At 34.7% G+C, this 13,679-nt stretch overlaps 1 protein-coding gene across 1 annotated transcript; it reads left to right on the top strand.

Annotated features, from left to right (window-relative positions):
• The first annotated feature begins 9,793 nt into the window (after positions 1-9,793).
• On the top strand, positions 9,794-11,503 carry LOC114533710 (ryncolin-1-like). The gene is made up of 3 exons (XM_028555308.1): positions 9,794-9,809; positions 9,922-10,293; positions 11,226-11,503. Exons 1-3 carry the CDS (start codon positions 9,800-9,802, stop codon positions 11,501-11,503), a joined length of 660 nt encoding a protein of 219 aa, XP_028411109.1. The 5' UTR covers positions 9,794-9,799.
• The last annotated feature ends 2,176 nt before the right edge of the window (positions 11,504-13,679 follow it).

Genomic DNA, 13,679 nt, shown 5'->3' on the forward strand with positions numbered 1-13,679 from the left:
CCGCTAATGCCAGGTTTGCTATCAAGTAAGATGTCGCTGTCTTTTCTTTACACAACAAAATTGTGTATATTATAACTGTGACATTTCCCAATACTCCAATAATCATCGCTATAAATTTAAAAGCAACTGAAAAAATTAAAACACTGCTGGCGACTGCAACGATAATCGTGTTATTATTCATTTCTTGAAAAAAATCTTGTAGCTATTTGTATACCGGTGATTTTCAGAGTGTACCACAACGATTTTGACGCGTTGAATATTTAAGTATACACCCTGCATGCATGTATATAAGTTGCATTAAGAGGGAAATAATGGCTAAGGTCATTAATATTTTCCTTCACAGAAAATTTGCATACACGTTGTGTAGCGACCTTAAGTATTTGAAAGGGTTTATGAATTAGTATTTAAATAATTCAACTTCATAATACAAAGCAGTATTCTATGTAGGTTGTGTTCCTACAAATACACTGAAATAACCTAGACTGATAGCCCGAAAGTGCAGGTGCAAAACGTGATTTATTTGCATGGATTAAATTGATCCCGCACAATTTTGAATCAAACGAACGACATCAGCTAAAGATCTTAGATGAGATAGTAATAATAATTGCAAAATTCCAGCCAGCATTCGTCTGTGTATGCGCTGATTAATATGGGGATACAGAAAATGCCCGTCAAGGCGAATCGACCAGCACGATCGTCGCCCACTGACGTATAATGACCTTCAGATGATTCAATTAACGTTTTTATTTTAAAACTTAAACCAAATTCTTAACACTACTTTGCAGGGCATTTTTAAGAATTTTTAAGAGGGGGGGGGGGGGATGAAATGACAAAAGGGACCTGAAGTCGTGATTGATATTAATTCTAAGAAATAGAAAACATTTTCCGTGTTTCTATACAGTTATGGAAACACGTCTGGGAGTTTGGAAAAACAAGAAATAATCAGGAGGGAAACGAGCCCGTTAGGTGAGTTTTTCACGTTATTTCGAGGAAATTTCACAGGAAAAAATGGTTTCTATTTCTTTTATAAGATAACTCAAACAATGAAAAAGATTTTGTACAAATGTTGTAATTCGATTTAATTACAAATTCCTATTACATTACTTCGCTGGTCAAGTTCGGCGGGAACAGTTATAGAAAAACGCTTCTCGAGCAATCAGCACGCGCGATACTATAAATATTATATTATAAATATGTATAAACCATGCTTACAATGGAGCCCATCACGTTGGTCATATTCGGCAAATTTTCTCCCGGTAAAGAGGGCTCAATTTTTCAGCGGTCAGGCGTTTTACGCCTTGCTCTCAATTTTATGTAAGTTGTCCGCTGACAATATGAGCCTGCACGAGTGGGAGAAACTTAGCTAAGTTGGACCAGCGTGCATCAAGAAAACATTTGCATCACATGTTTCTTAACTTTTTATTGCTTTGTAAAAGGAAAATATCTCATTCACTGGGAAGCAAAAATGAGTTAAAAATGAGAGAGGGGGCTGAATGACCCACCACAGTTATATAGTTAAAAAAGGCTCTCCACCCCATTAGTATAGTTAAAAAGGCCCTGCTATCGAGTAAGACTTCACTACCACTTATACTAAAAGCCGAACATGCATCCTGTTTGCTAATTGTCTCCTTCTAATCAAGATCAACATGCTAAAATTGATACATATGCTGTTGTAATTTTGGATGAATTAAAGAGTGTCTCATTAATAAACATTGCAGTTTCAGGCCCAAGCAAATAAATAAAAGACATTAAGACGCTAGAAATAGAATACTTAATTCAAGATCTCCGACACATGCAGAAGTTCTCTGATACAATTATACTAGAAAGACATGGTTGCCCAATTTCTCGTCAATTTGAACTAAATTATATATATATATATATATATATATTTATATATATATATATATATATATATATAATATATATATATTATATATATATATATTATATATATAATATATATATATATATATATATAAATAGTTGCATGTACTCGTAACTAATTATCAACTTTTCAGTCATATTGCCTAAGATCCTTCATCAAGTACAGCTTTATAGCTGTTCAATTCAACGTTAAATATTTGCACATATACCCATTGGAGTTCTATCTGAAGTTGGAGATCTCTGACTGTTCCTTTGTGCATGCATGCCTACATTGTCTACCGTTTATTAACTTTTATCATATAATAAAATTATGCAGTGTTTTATTGACGAATCCACCATTTTGAAAGGCGATAATAACACATGTGTGATTATTCATGATAATAACACATGTGCGATTATTATCATTTATAGACCTGGAGCGAGGGGAATTCGACGAAATATTACTTCCAAGGGAAGATATATCCCGAGGGCTGCCCCCGAGGGATATATCTTCCCGAGGGGGTAATATTTCGTCAAATTCCCCGAGCGGAAGGTCTATAAATTATATACCGAAACAACGTGTAGGCAGCACAGAAGCTGGGTGAAATGGCTTCTTTTGCCTCCATTTTGAAATTGTTGACAACCTCTAATCGTGTGCGAGGCTTCCACGCGTGGTACACGCAAACTCGAATGCCCCGCTGCAGCGGGGTATTCAACTTTTATAGCATAATGTGAAAAAATTCGATGGAACTCAATGATTAGTTTACTGATCACGTGGTACAAATCGAGCTTTCTGATTTGATGATTTACAGTTGAGATATAATATTAGTGTTTGATCCACCGATCTTGAATCAAGAAGGGGAACAAAAAACTTTTCAAAAAATCCAGTTTTTATTTTGATTATTCTCAACACTCAAAATAATTCCATATATCCGCGCATCCTTGTATTATTCTCTATCTAAATACAATAAAACTATATCTTTCACTAGAAAACCTATTTGCCAATTCTCTATTCAAGTTATTCTTTTTAAATTAATCATTATTTACGAAATACGATTGGGGAAAATCTATCTTAAATATGCAGTTAAATTTCATGCTAATGACTCTTTTATGGCTTTCAATACTGCATATAGATTGAAATGAGATAGATATTTTTGGTTTTTGGCATGCAGTTTTTGTAATTGTCATGCATTATGAAAGTTTTTCCTATACCTCAAATACTTGCAATACCCCTATGCCAAATAATAAATCACCCATTTTACTGGTACTTCAAGTTGAACTTTGCCAAAATAGATATTTTTCCTCATAAATCTAAGCTAAAATTCGCCTGGAGAGCTGAGGCATTTTGCCAACGGCATCCACTTTCGTCTCATCAGCATGCATAGTTTTATTCCATACGTCGTCAATTTTTGAGCAATTAATGCATTCGACTTCGGTTGCCTCAAATTCATTTAAAGATAAGATATATTTCTTGGCACCGCTGCTGTGTTTTTCTTAGACGCGTTCATCATATGTCTCCTGTACGCAGTAGCGTAGCCAGCCTGACGATTTCGTCCCGCTATGTAAATTTCGAGTTATTATAAATATTCATGTCTTTAGCAATTTATTGTTTTCACAGTCAATGAACACCAAAATATTAGCATAGCGGGATAAATCGTCAGGCTGGCTACGCTACTACCTGTACGTGATACCAAAAACTAAAATATCGTCAACAGTCGTTTCTATTCCTATTATTCTACTCCGAGGTTTTTAAACTAATGCTTCGTCCATTTTCGTAACACCTCCTGGGATGACTTTATTCCAAAGGGAAATTTTTGTCGTAGTGTTCAAAGTTGTTGGTAGCCCACTTTTCTCATCAAACGTACCAGCCAGTAACCGTCGTTTCCATACAGTTTCGAAAACTGCGTAGCCTCTGCCAGCGCAGTTGCTATTTCTTCAATAGTTGGCATTTGGCATCTTTCAATGCTCCTCTGTCTATATAAGACACAGATTCGTAGTTTCCTGTTGTTTGTTATTTCGACCACCACAATAGAATCCATTCAGTCTAAGCTCATTTACTTTCTTAATCACTCCATCCGCCCTCATTTCATCCAAAGCTTGTTTTTGAGTCAACATCTCAGCGCCACCGTTGACTTCTTTAGTTGACTCATAACTGCTTTAACAGTATGAAAGAGCTTTCTGGACATGGGAAGGTTATTGTGGTGGGTCACTTCTTTAGCACCATTCGCTATAATAATAATTTTTTACAGTCTTTTCTAATTTAAAACTCGCATGTACTTGCACTTGCAATGATTGCCACAATACTTATCTCGTTTCATGTTTTTTAAACTTTTGGTTTGCAGTAATCTTCTTGGCAAAGAAGACATCACTTTTGTTCGCTTCTGTTGATATTAATGTCATCGTATTCTAAATATCATGCACGGCTGCTTTGAAAGCTGTTTTTATACCAATTATTGTTATTATAAGTAATAGCATGGCTTTGAGGTCGATTAGCGATTAAATGTCCCCGAAAGCCGAGGCAGGTTTAGTAAACTTTTACTAAACCTGCCGAGGTTTGAGGAACATTTAATCGCTAATCGACCAAAACGCCATGCTATTAAGGCGGATCTCCACTTACAGCGAAATCGTTCGCTAGCGAAATATTTGCATATTTTCTTTTGAATTCGAAACAATCAAGTCGAACTAATTTATTTATGCTGTTAAAATTCAAACGAAAATATGCAAATATTTCGCTAGCGAACGATTTCGCTGCAAGTGGAAATCCGCCTTTCGTTTGTAATATTATGGCTACCAGGACAATAGGAATACTTTTATAGTTATTCGATGTGCTGGGAGATAAATAAATAACAAAGGCGGGTATTTGGCATAAACATTAGGTACGATTAGTTAGTAATCGTCCCTATAATGTATATGCATCGGGTTATTTAGTTGTTAATCAGTACTAGTAAAACAAAAGAATTTCGAGGCAGCCATGATATTATATTTATTATTTAAGGAAATAAATAATTATAAACACGCATTGACTGAGTAGTGTGTCTTTAATCTGCAGGCACTTCTGCAAGAGGGCTATTGGAGCCTATGGAGAGATGAATATTATTCATTTCTATGACCAGGGGTACAATTCGACAATACTGAAAAAGTTTATAGCCCATTGAGGTCAAGCTGATGACCTGAATTAAAAGCATTATTATGCAAATATGACTTTTAGTTGAAACTACAGGGTGTCTAAAAAAACCCGAAAACTATTGAAATTAATCATTGTTAAAATTTGAATGCCGTGTTCATGAGTCTTAGCCCGTGGGGATTTAATGCAACTTATAAGATGCTAAATACGAGAAATTTAAGATTGTGATTATGATTAAATTTAAATTAGCCTTGTTATTGCTTCGAAAGAAAATGGTACAGCTGACCGCAGAACGAGTGTTTATTGCGATAAATTATACGCGTACCCAAAGTACAACGGAAGTGCGAAACGCTTTTCGACAAAGGTCGACAAAGGACAAATTGTAAATATTGTTAATAAATAGTTGTGCGTCCGTTTAAACTTTACGACTTTTTTAAACTCAAAAAAATTTTTAGGGCTGAGTTATACACACATTTTTCTCCGATTTGAACTAAAATAATTGTATTTCGTTGAATCGATGAAAATAATATGGCTAATTTCAAATTCCATCAAAATAATTTCATAATTTTCCAAATACTATAGAGAAAAAGTTTTTTGCCGTTAAAATTCACAGCAAGTCGTTAAAATTCACACACAAGTGCCAACTAGAAATTATTTATGGAGAAACCTCGAAAACACTCTCATAAGAGCTGTAAATTTCCTGTTGTTACGCATTGTTTATTATGCAGAAATGTCACTTGATGTGACATCTTGAAATAGACAAGGAAAAACCAAAATATAAAATCAATTCAGTAGGCCATTGCAAATACACAAAATATGATAGTCATAGAGCAGTGAAAATCGGCAGGAATATACTATCAACGACAGACTTCAATTTATCAATAATATCATGTATTTCAATGATGTCATCTGTTAATTAAGACGATGAACTACAGTATTTCATCCAAATAAAGTATACGAAAAATGCAATTTCGCTAGTTTATAAACAGTTCAGGGTGCTTCTTAAAGTTAGATATATCTTATACAACAATGTCAAGTATGTCATTACACTCCGCAAAAAGCAACGTTAATATTTAATATGAAGCAGCTGGCACACGAGCTTAAAAAGTTGATTTATTGAAAGCAATGTATTACTGCTTAAATCATACGCCTCTTGTTTTGTATCTAACGACATTGTCATTGAGACATCTTATTTAACAGATCTTCGTCACGTTCTTGGTAAGTCATTTTCACAATTGCCAACTTTTATTTCCTAAGTAGAACTGCTTAAAAGGCTAAAAGCCAAAACTGTTTAAAAATAACTTAAGTTTCATTACGAATTATGTTATGTATTTAATAAGAAATATAAGGCAAACGAATCGACACTTTTTTAAAGAATTAATGAAAATCGCATTTTGTGCCAGGTTTTGTAACGATATTTTACGAAATATCAGACGGTATTTGAACTTTATGTCTAATATTTTTTCTATGCATTGCGGAAAAAGTTTGAACTTTATATATAGCCGATAATGTATATATACTCATGTTGCTGAGTTTTAATAAATTTGCCAAAAACAAAGTTAATAATCTTGATAAAGTAATAATGTGCAAGTTTTCTTTAGTTGTCATGGATGCAAGTCTATAGTTTACAGATCTATAAATTATATCGTTTTGATAACTCCGGACAATAAAGACGATGTAAAGTCCGTTCAGCGCATATATTCCGCGCATAACAATGTTGGTTTACGTTGGTTATAATTATAATCTTTACATGACGTATGTATCGTTTTAATTTTCTCATATTCTTCTCGTTCTCGCTCGACCGGCTGTGATGAATATGCTTATTTCATATTATATTTTGAAGAAAATATTATTATATTTTGAAGAAGATATAAAGCGAAGCTTGTAAATAAAGTGTTATTTAAAACTTTATAAATTTGTAATTGTAAGAAAAGCGAGAAAGTAGCGTCTGTAGCGACGACAAATATAGCCTCGCAATCTCGTGTCCTCATTCAACAAACAAATTCTTGAAGCATTCCTTTCAGCATAATTATATTGTTTGTAATAGAACGCGCTAATATTGCATATCATTAACATTCCAAAAGTTGCTTATGGAATGTGTTGCTGCGCAGAATATATGCGCAGAACGGACTTTACCTCATCTTTAATTATTTTGGCATGTTTTTCCGTAGAGGAAACCTTCAGGGGCCGGTTGTATAAAAACGTAGTTAACTTTTAGCTATAGTTAGTTGACAGAATTGACCAATCGGAGTTTTCTGAGTTAACTACGATTCAACTACGCAAAATGTAGTTAAGAGTTTTATACAACTGGCCCCAGGCTTACAACTGAAGGATTGCGGAATATTTAGTTAAAATTTCATTTCTAGGTCCATTTTTCATTTCATTTCAGAAAAAAGTCTTCACATTTTAACTGAAAACCTTTAAAAGGATTGTTTGAAGAACCATGAAACTGAAGTTTATCTTATCGCTATATTTGCTGTGCATATCACTTGCAGTGGCGAACCTCGAAATAATTGAAACTAGTGCAAATTACATTTGCTACAATTCCAGTTTCGAAGGTGAGGCAATAATTATTCAGAATTTTTGAAATTGATAAGTTAAGACCGCCTTTCCTATTCAGCAAGGATGTGTAGCTCTACCTCAGTGACTGATTTGTAACGTTTTTCACGATCATTAACAAAGCCGTAAGGAAGATACACGGACATCATTTATTCTTAACACTTTTATTCATATTGCAGTTGATTGGCTAATATTTTTGCAGTTGATTGGGTCTACAATTAGTCCAAAAGCCAAGAATGGCACGTCATAAACGACGAATGTTGCGTATAATAATCGATTATTGGACGAGGTTGAGTAAAATATCGTGATTTGCCGATTCCGAAGGCAGAGCCACCGACAAATCACGAATTTTTGCAATAACCAGTTCAATATATAAATTATTATTAAATTATTATTATTGATAAAATTACACTTCTTTGCGATTAAAATTGAACAAGACGCCTGTTCTGGCGTTAACTCCGGCGCACGTGCCAGTCTTCAATATAGAGCTTCTGAACATAAACAATACAGTTCATATTCGCATTTAGATGCCTTGCGAACCTAAATGTTCGATCGCGAAATTCAGAAGCACATCGTAGTTTAAAAAGTATAGAAGTTAAATCGTTCAAGAATGTAAATAAACGGTATGATACATTCGCTTTGTCTTACACTTTGCCTTTGGAATTCGCGCTTATATAGTTATATTAATTCAATCCTGTGCAAACTACGACGAGTCAAAGCGCCCATACACGACCACATCATCTTGTTAAACGGCGAAATAGCAGCGATATTACTAAAATAGGACCAGAATCTACACTTATTAAATATATTCTTACCCCAATTCAGTCTAAACTTAATCGAAAAACATGAAAACAACGGTTTATTCGTTCTTCTTGGAGGAATTGCCGTATCATGCGAGCGAAATCGAATCGCGCATCGGAAAATTAGCCAAAGCTGTGCACCACAACTCTTGGGAGACAAGACTGGGACATAGATAAATCCAATCACATACACATTTTAAATACTAGAATGTTTCGCGCCATTACAGACTTGCGACGACGAAAAATAATAAAAAAAAAAAAATAAAAAAAAACAAAAACAAAAACAAAACAAAACCGAGGCGAATTTTCAACTCCGTCGCTGACGCCGGAGTAATTATGAAGTGTTTACAAGCACTGTGTGCTGATTTACATTATAAAATTTAGGTAATTACATGCAATATATCTAATGTTTTATATGTTTTATCACTCACTTATATACTATTATTTTTGGTATTTTCCGCGTTTTCGTCTTCGAGTAAACAATACAACTCATTTTCCGAAAGTTCAACAAAACGTGTCACCATTATTGCTTACAACATTGAAGCCAATGCGCATGCTCAGAGTATTATTTGTATCTGAGCAACGTTTGCAACAAATGCACATGCTCAGACTATTATTCGCACGCAGTTATTTCCAGGTAATTTAGCCAATCAAAATCGAGAAAACAATAAAGTGATCGAATGATGACACAATTTATAGAGCTCGATCATAATGAATTAATTAAAGTGGAGAATATTGTGGTTGAATAAGAATATTTAAACAATACTCAATTACGAAATTACAAATTTTATCCCTTTCGATTGTCATTATAAAATTCAAAATGCGTTGGTTTTTGCGTTTCTTTAGTTCGCCTTGACATTAATTATAAATGCCTTATATCGTATACCATTAATTCACTTAGCGATTAACGACGACACTTTTTACTCTTAGGATTCCGTCTAAATAAACCAGTTGTTAAGACAAAAGTCGTTTCTGAATGGATAGATTGCGTAGTGGAATGTGCAACTGAGATATGTTGTAGATCAATCAACTTCAAGAAGAAATTAACTACAAAAAATGATTCAAATTGTGAAATGTTACACAACGTGGTTTACAATACATCTGAGAAATTACTGGAGAAGAATTTTTCCTATGATTATGTTTATCTTCTTAACCCACAGAAGGTATGTTTTAGTAGCATACCTGTTGCGTTATTTGAGATACATCAACTACTTTTCACCCTAAAACATTTCAACATAAACCTGACTGCTTTAGTAAGATTTAAATTTGTTGTATGGTTTACCGTCGTTATGATCGTAGATTGCAAAAAAGAAGGAATATTCTTCATTACAGGGTTACAATGAAAGTTGTTTTAAAAACACGTCCGATAAAAATGAAAGAGGTATGTGTTGATGATAGGAAGATTAAAAAAAATTCAAAACCATGGGTGGATAATAAACCCTTGGTCATTTTGATGCCCACAAGTGCGCTTCATTCACTTTCCATTTTTATGAAGTAATTTCAATGGAAACGATAGTCAAGGAGAGTTTGCCAAAAGTGTTTAATCTATTCTTATTCTGAATAATTTAGTCAAAGACTGCGCTGATATATACAATAAAGGAATAAAAGACAGTGGTCTTTATGAAATTGATCCAGACGGAAAAGGAAGCTTCAAGGTGTTTTGTGATATGACAACATCAGGTGGAGGATGGACTGTATTTCAACGTCGTCTTGATGGAAGTGTTGACTTCTACCGAGGATGGCAAGATTACAAACAAGGTTTTGGTAACTTGAGCGGAGAATATTGGCTTGGTCTTGACAAAATACACAGGACGACAAATATTTCACAAAATGAACTTCGTATCGACTTGGAAGATACATCTGGAAACACCAGATACGCTCATTATGATTCATTTAAAGTCAGCAGCGAAAATGAGAAGTACAAGTTGGAGGTTCGAGGTTATGACGGTAAGCATTTAACATTAAACTGAGTTTGATATTATAGGATTGTCCAGCTCTTTTTACAACCTCTTTACAAGCATTTTGCATTAAAGTCACATTTCAAAATACTGCATCCAGGCTCGTTCTAACGAATTAAAAGTATGGCAATGGAAAAGTTATCTTTCATTCTCAAGACTTTACGAACGACGACTTTTTTTCAAGTATTTAGGATGAAATTTCAGTCAGCTTGTTGTGACATTTTTATTACTATTTTCCTTCGAGAAAATGCAACAACCGTTCCACATTTTACCCCCAGATTCGTTCCGCATTTTATCCGCAATATCCGTTCCGTCCCGTCGATAGAGTTTCGCATCCGTATCCGCATAATTACAGTGGCAGATTCAGAGTTAGGCATAATAAATTGGTACTGGTGTTTACTTAAAAATATTCGTTGGAAATCCATGATCAATTCCGTTGTTATTAAGGTATTTTGAATGTAAAATTAGGCCTTTTTAATTCATTCTGCCTAACTCTAAATCCGACACTGCCGATTTAGCTATTAGTACACCTCGATAACGAGCAAACCAAACCCCCAAAACGATCATGACGTCGTAAATAAATGAACGAATGATTGGGGAAATTTAAATTTGAATTCAAACGAACAATTCGCAAACGCCAGTTCGTGTTTGATGTATTTTATAACTGGACCGTGTTCTAAGATAAATTTCCACTTATATTAATGCCGAAATTTTTATGTTAATCGCGTGATCGCAGTGACTACCCCCAGATCCGCCCCTGATTTTATCATGGAAATTGCACTTCGTGTCAAAAACCTAGTGCCACAAACTTGTGCATGATCACAAATCGCACTCCTGCTTCGCGGTCGAACGCACTCCTATTGACCTATTCGTTCTATTACACTATTAATTTTTTAAGACGTCATATAATTTTACATTAAGGTACAGCAGGAGACTCGTTGAAAAAACATAACGGTATGGCTTTCACCACCAAAGATTCTGACAATGATATTGATTCAAAAGGTAATTGTGCAGTAAAATTCAAAGGAGCCTGGTGGTATTGGGGTTGTCATGATTCCAATTTGAATGGTTTGTATCATTATGGCGCACACACATCGTTTGCTGATGGAGTCAACTGGAAACATTGGAAAGGATATGATTATTCACTGAAATCAACATCGATGAAGATACGACCACGTGAATTTGGAAAAAAGAACTAAAGTTTTTGAACAATAAATAACTAAAGAAAAAAAATAGTGCACTAACGCGTATTTTGTTGGATTTACAAACATTTAAAATAGTGTAATACGTGTCGTCGTATATTTACATAGAGGAGATTCTTCTCCTACGCCTAGCCTAATTCGAAGTCAAAGTTCCGAAAATAAACCAACTGTATAAAAGAGTATTTTAAGTATATAGTTAATAGAAGCAGCTGGGCTATTAATTCTTAGCCCACAATCAGGCGTCTCTTTAATTGGCAATGTAATGTATAGCCTGCATGTCAGGCGGTCCCTAAATTCGGGCAAGGCAACGACGATGTAAGACCACCTGCCGGGTTTAATTATGTTTTTTGTCAACCGCCCCTTTTCAGTCCAAACGCAATTAGCCAATCCACAAACGGTAATATTATAATAACAAAACTGTAATAACAATATATTATTTTTCGGCTGTAAGTTTATTTATAAGTCGAAGTCTGGTTTTTCGATATACATATTAATATAATTATTTCAGATTTCAAAAGAAACACCAAAGAACGCTTAAACTAGGACAAGATGTAGAAGAGCCAGCGCGGAAAATGTAAATGCCACTGTCGTTGTTTGTGTATGAGGCGACAGAATAGATGTCTGACTCTGACAGTGATATATATCTCGGAGGATTTGAACATCATATATTATTTATGTATTTATAAATACACAGTATGTGAGTGTAATCAGTAATTCTTTTCCCCCAGTGAATTTGCCTAGCATTGAAAATAGTATATGAGAATCATAAGCCTCAATAGATGATAGCAATTCTCAATGTAAATAGGTATGCACTATCCGCAATCATATAAATATATGACGGTAGAGACTTGGCGACTTCTGAAACGTTTCCATCGAAAGCATTTCGGCTATTTGAATAATTTAATCTCCTGGGGCTGGTTGTTCGAAAGGCGTTTAGCTTAAACGGTGGATAAGTTCAAAATGGAAAACAAAATTATCGATTTACTGAACAACTGAGCTGAAATATTTTGATGTAAATAGTTTAATTTTCAATGAAAGTACATATTAAACGCATAAGATGCAGGTTCATTCCTATGAGAGTATTTTTAAACTTTGGCTTATCCACCGTTTAAGCTAAACGCCTTTCGAACAACCGGCCCCTGTACAATAATACAGCGTGAAGATAAAATAACGAGAACGCTACTACGCTCAGCTTTTATATTTATATTTGCCACATTTTTCTTCCACGTAAAGTGCAACAGGTATATAAAATAGGCAGAACGGTATCATAACTAGTAGGTAGAACGGCTAAAACATGCTTCCCATGGAGTAAATCGTTAACGCTATCTCTTTGCTCGCGTTTAAGAATCAGTGCGTGTTTCGGCTCGAAAGTTAATTAGTTTTAGAAGAGCGGACTATTAGCATACTGACTCTGCTGACGAAAGCCCTCGTGCAGGTCGAAACTTCGAGATGTCTTTTGTCTATTTTAGGCAGCTGTTATACCACGTTTGATGCTAAGTTGTTTGAAGACGCTGCCACGCTACTTCCTGGTTATATTGGAACTTATCTACTTGATCTATATCAGAAAAAATCATCCCAGGCGGAGGTCGCTGTATTCCGATGTTATAAGACCTCGAGTATTGAGCAAAACGATTCCGAACAATTTACTACTCTGTGCCCTATAACTGAAGTAGAGGGATGGAATTGAAAATTGCTTCCGTGAAACAACGACATAGCAACTGTAAAAAAAATGATTTTAATGCATCAGAAATTTTCACATCAGCTACACAGATTTAGGATAAACAATTAAAGAATATTTTAAGAAAAAGTACAATTAATAATCTTAAATAGAATTCGTCCATAAGCTTTCCTGTATTTCATATGTCTCATTCCGTAAATGAAAGCATTCACGATGGAGTTTATTCCATAAATTTCGTAGTGAACAACTACGTACCAAATCTGCTGGCATGAATCACTACAAAGGTTGCGAAACATGGTACCGATTACTGTTGGTAAAAAACAACAGATAGCCAACACAGTAATTACTATAAAAAATGTTTTCATTTCTGTAAACGCTTGAAATAAACGAAGTACAACCCTGATCCTGCCTGACTTTTCGTTGTGGTTGCTGATGCCTTCCACCATAGAATCATCCATGATTCGTTTCCGTTGTTTTTGAGCTACACTTAAAATT

Source organism: Dendronephthya gigantea, unplaced genomic scaffold (genome assembly GCF_004324835.1).
Source record: "Dendronephthya gigantea isolate DGI-Jeju-01 unplaced genomic scaffold, DenGig_1.0 000094F, whole genome shotgun sequence".
Taxonomy (NCBI): Eukaryota; Metazoa; Cnidaria; class Anthozoa; order Malacalcyonacea; family Nephtheidae; genus Dendronephthya; species Dendronephthya gigantea.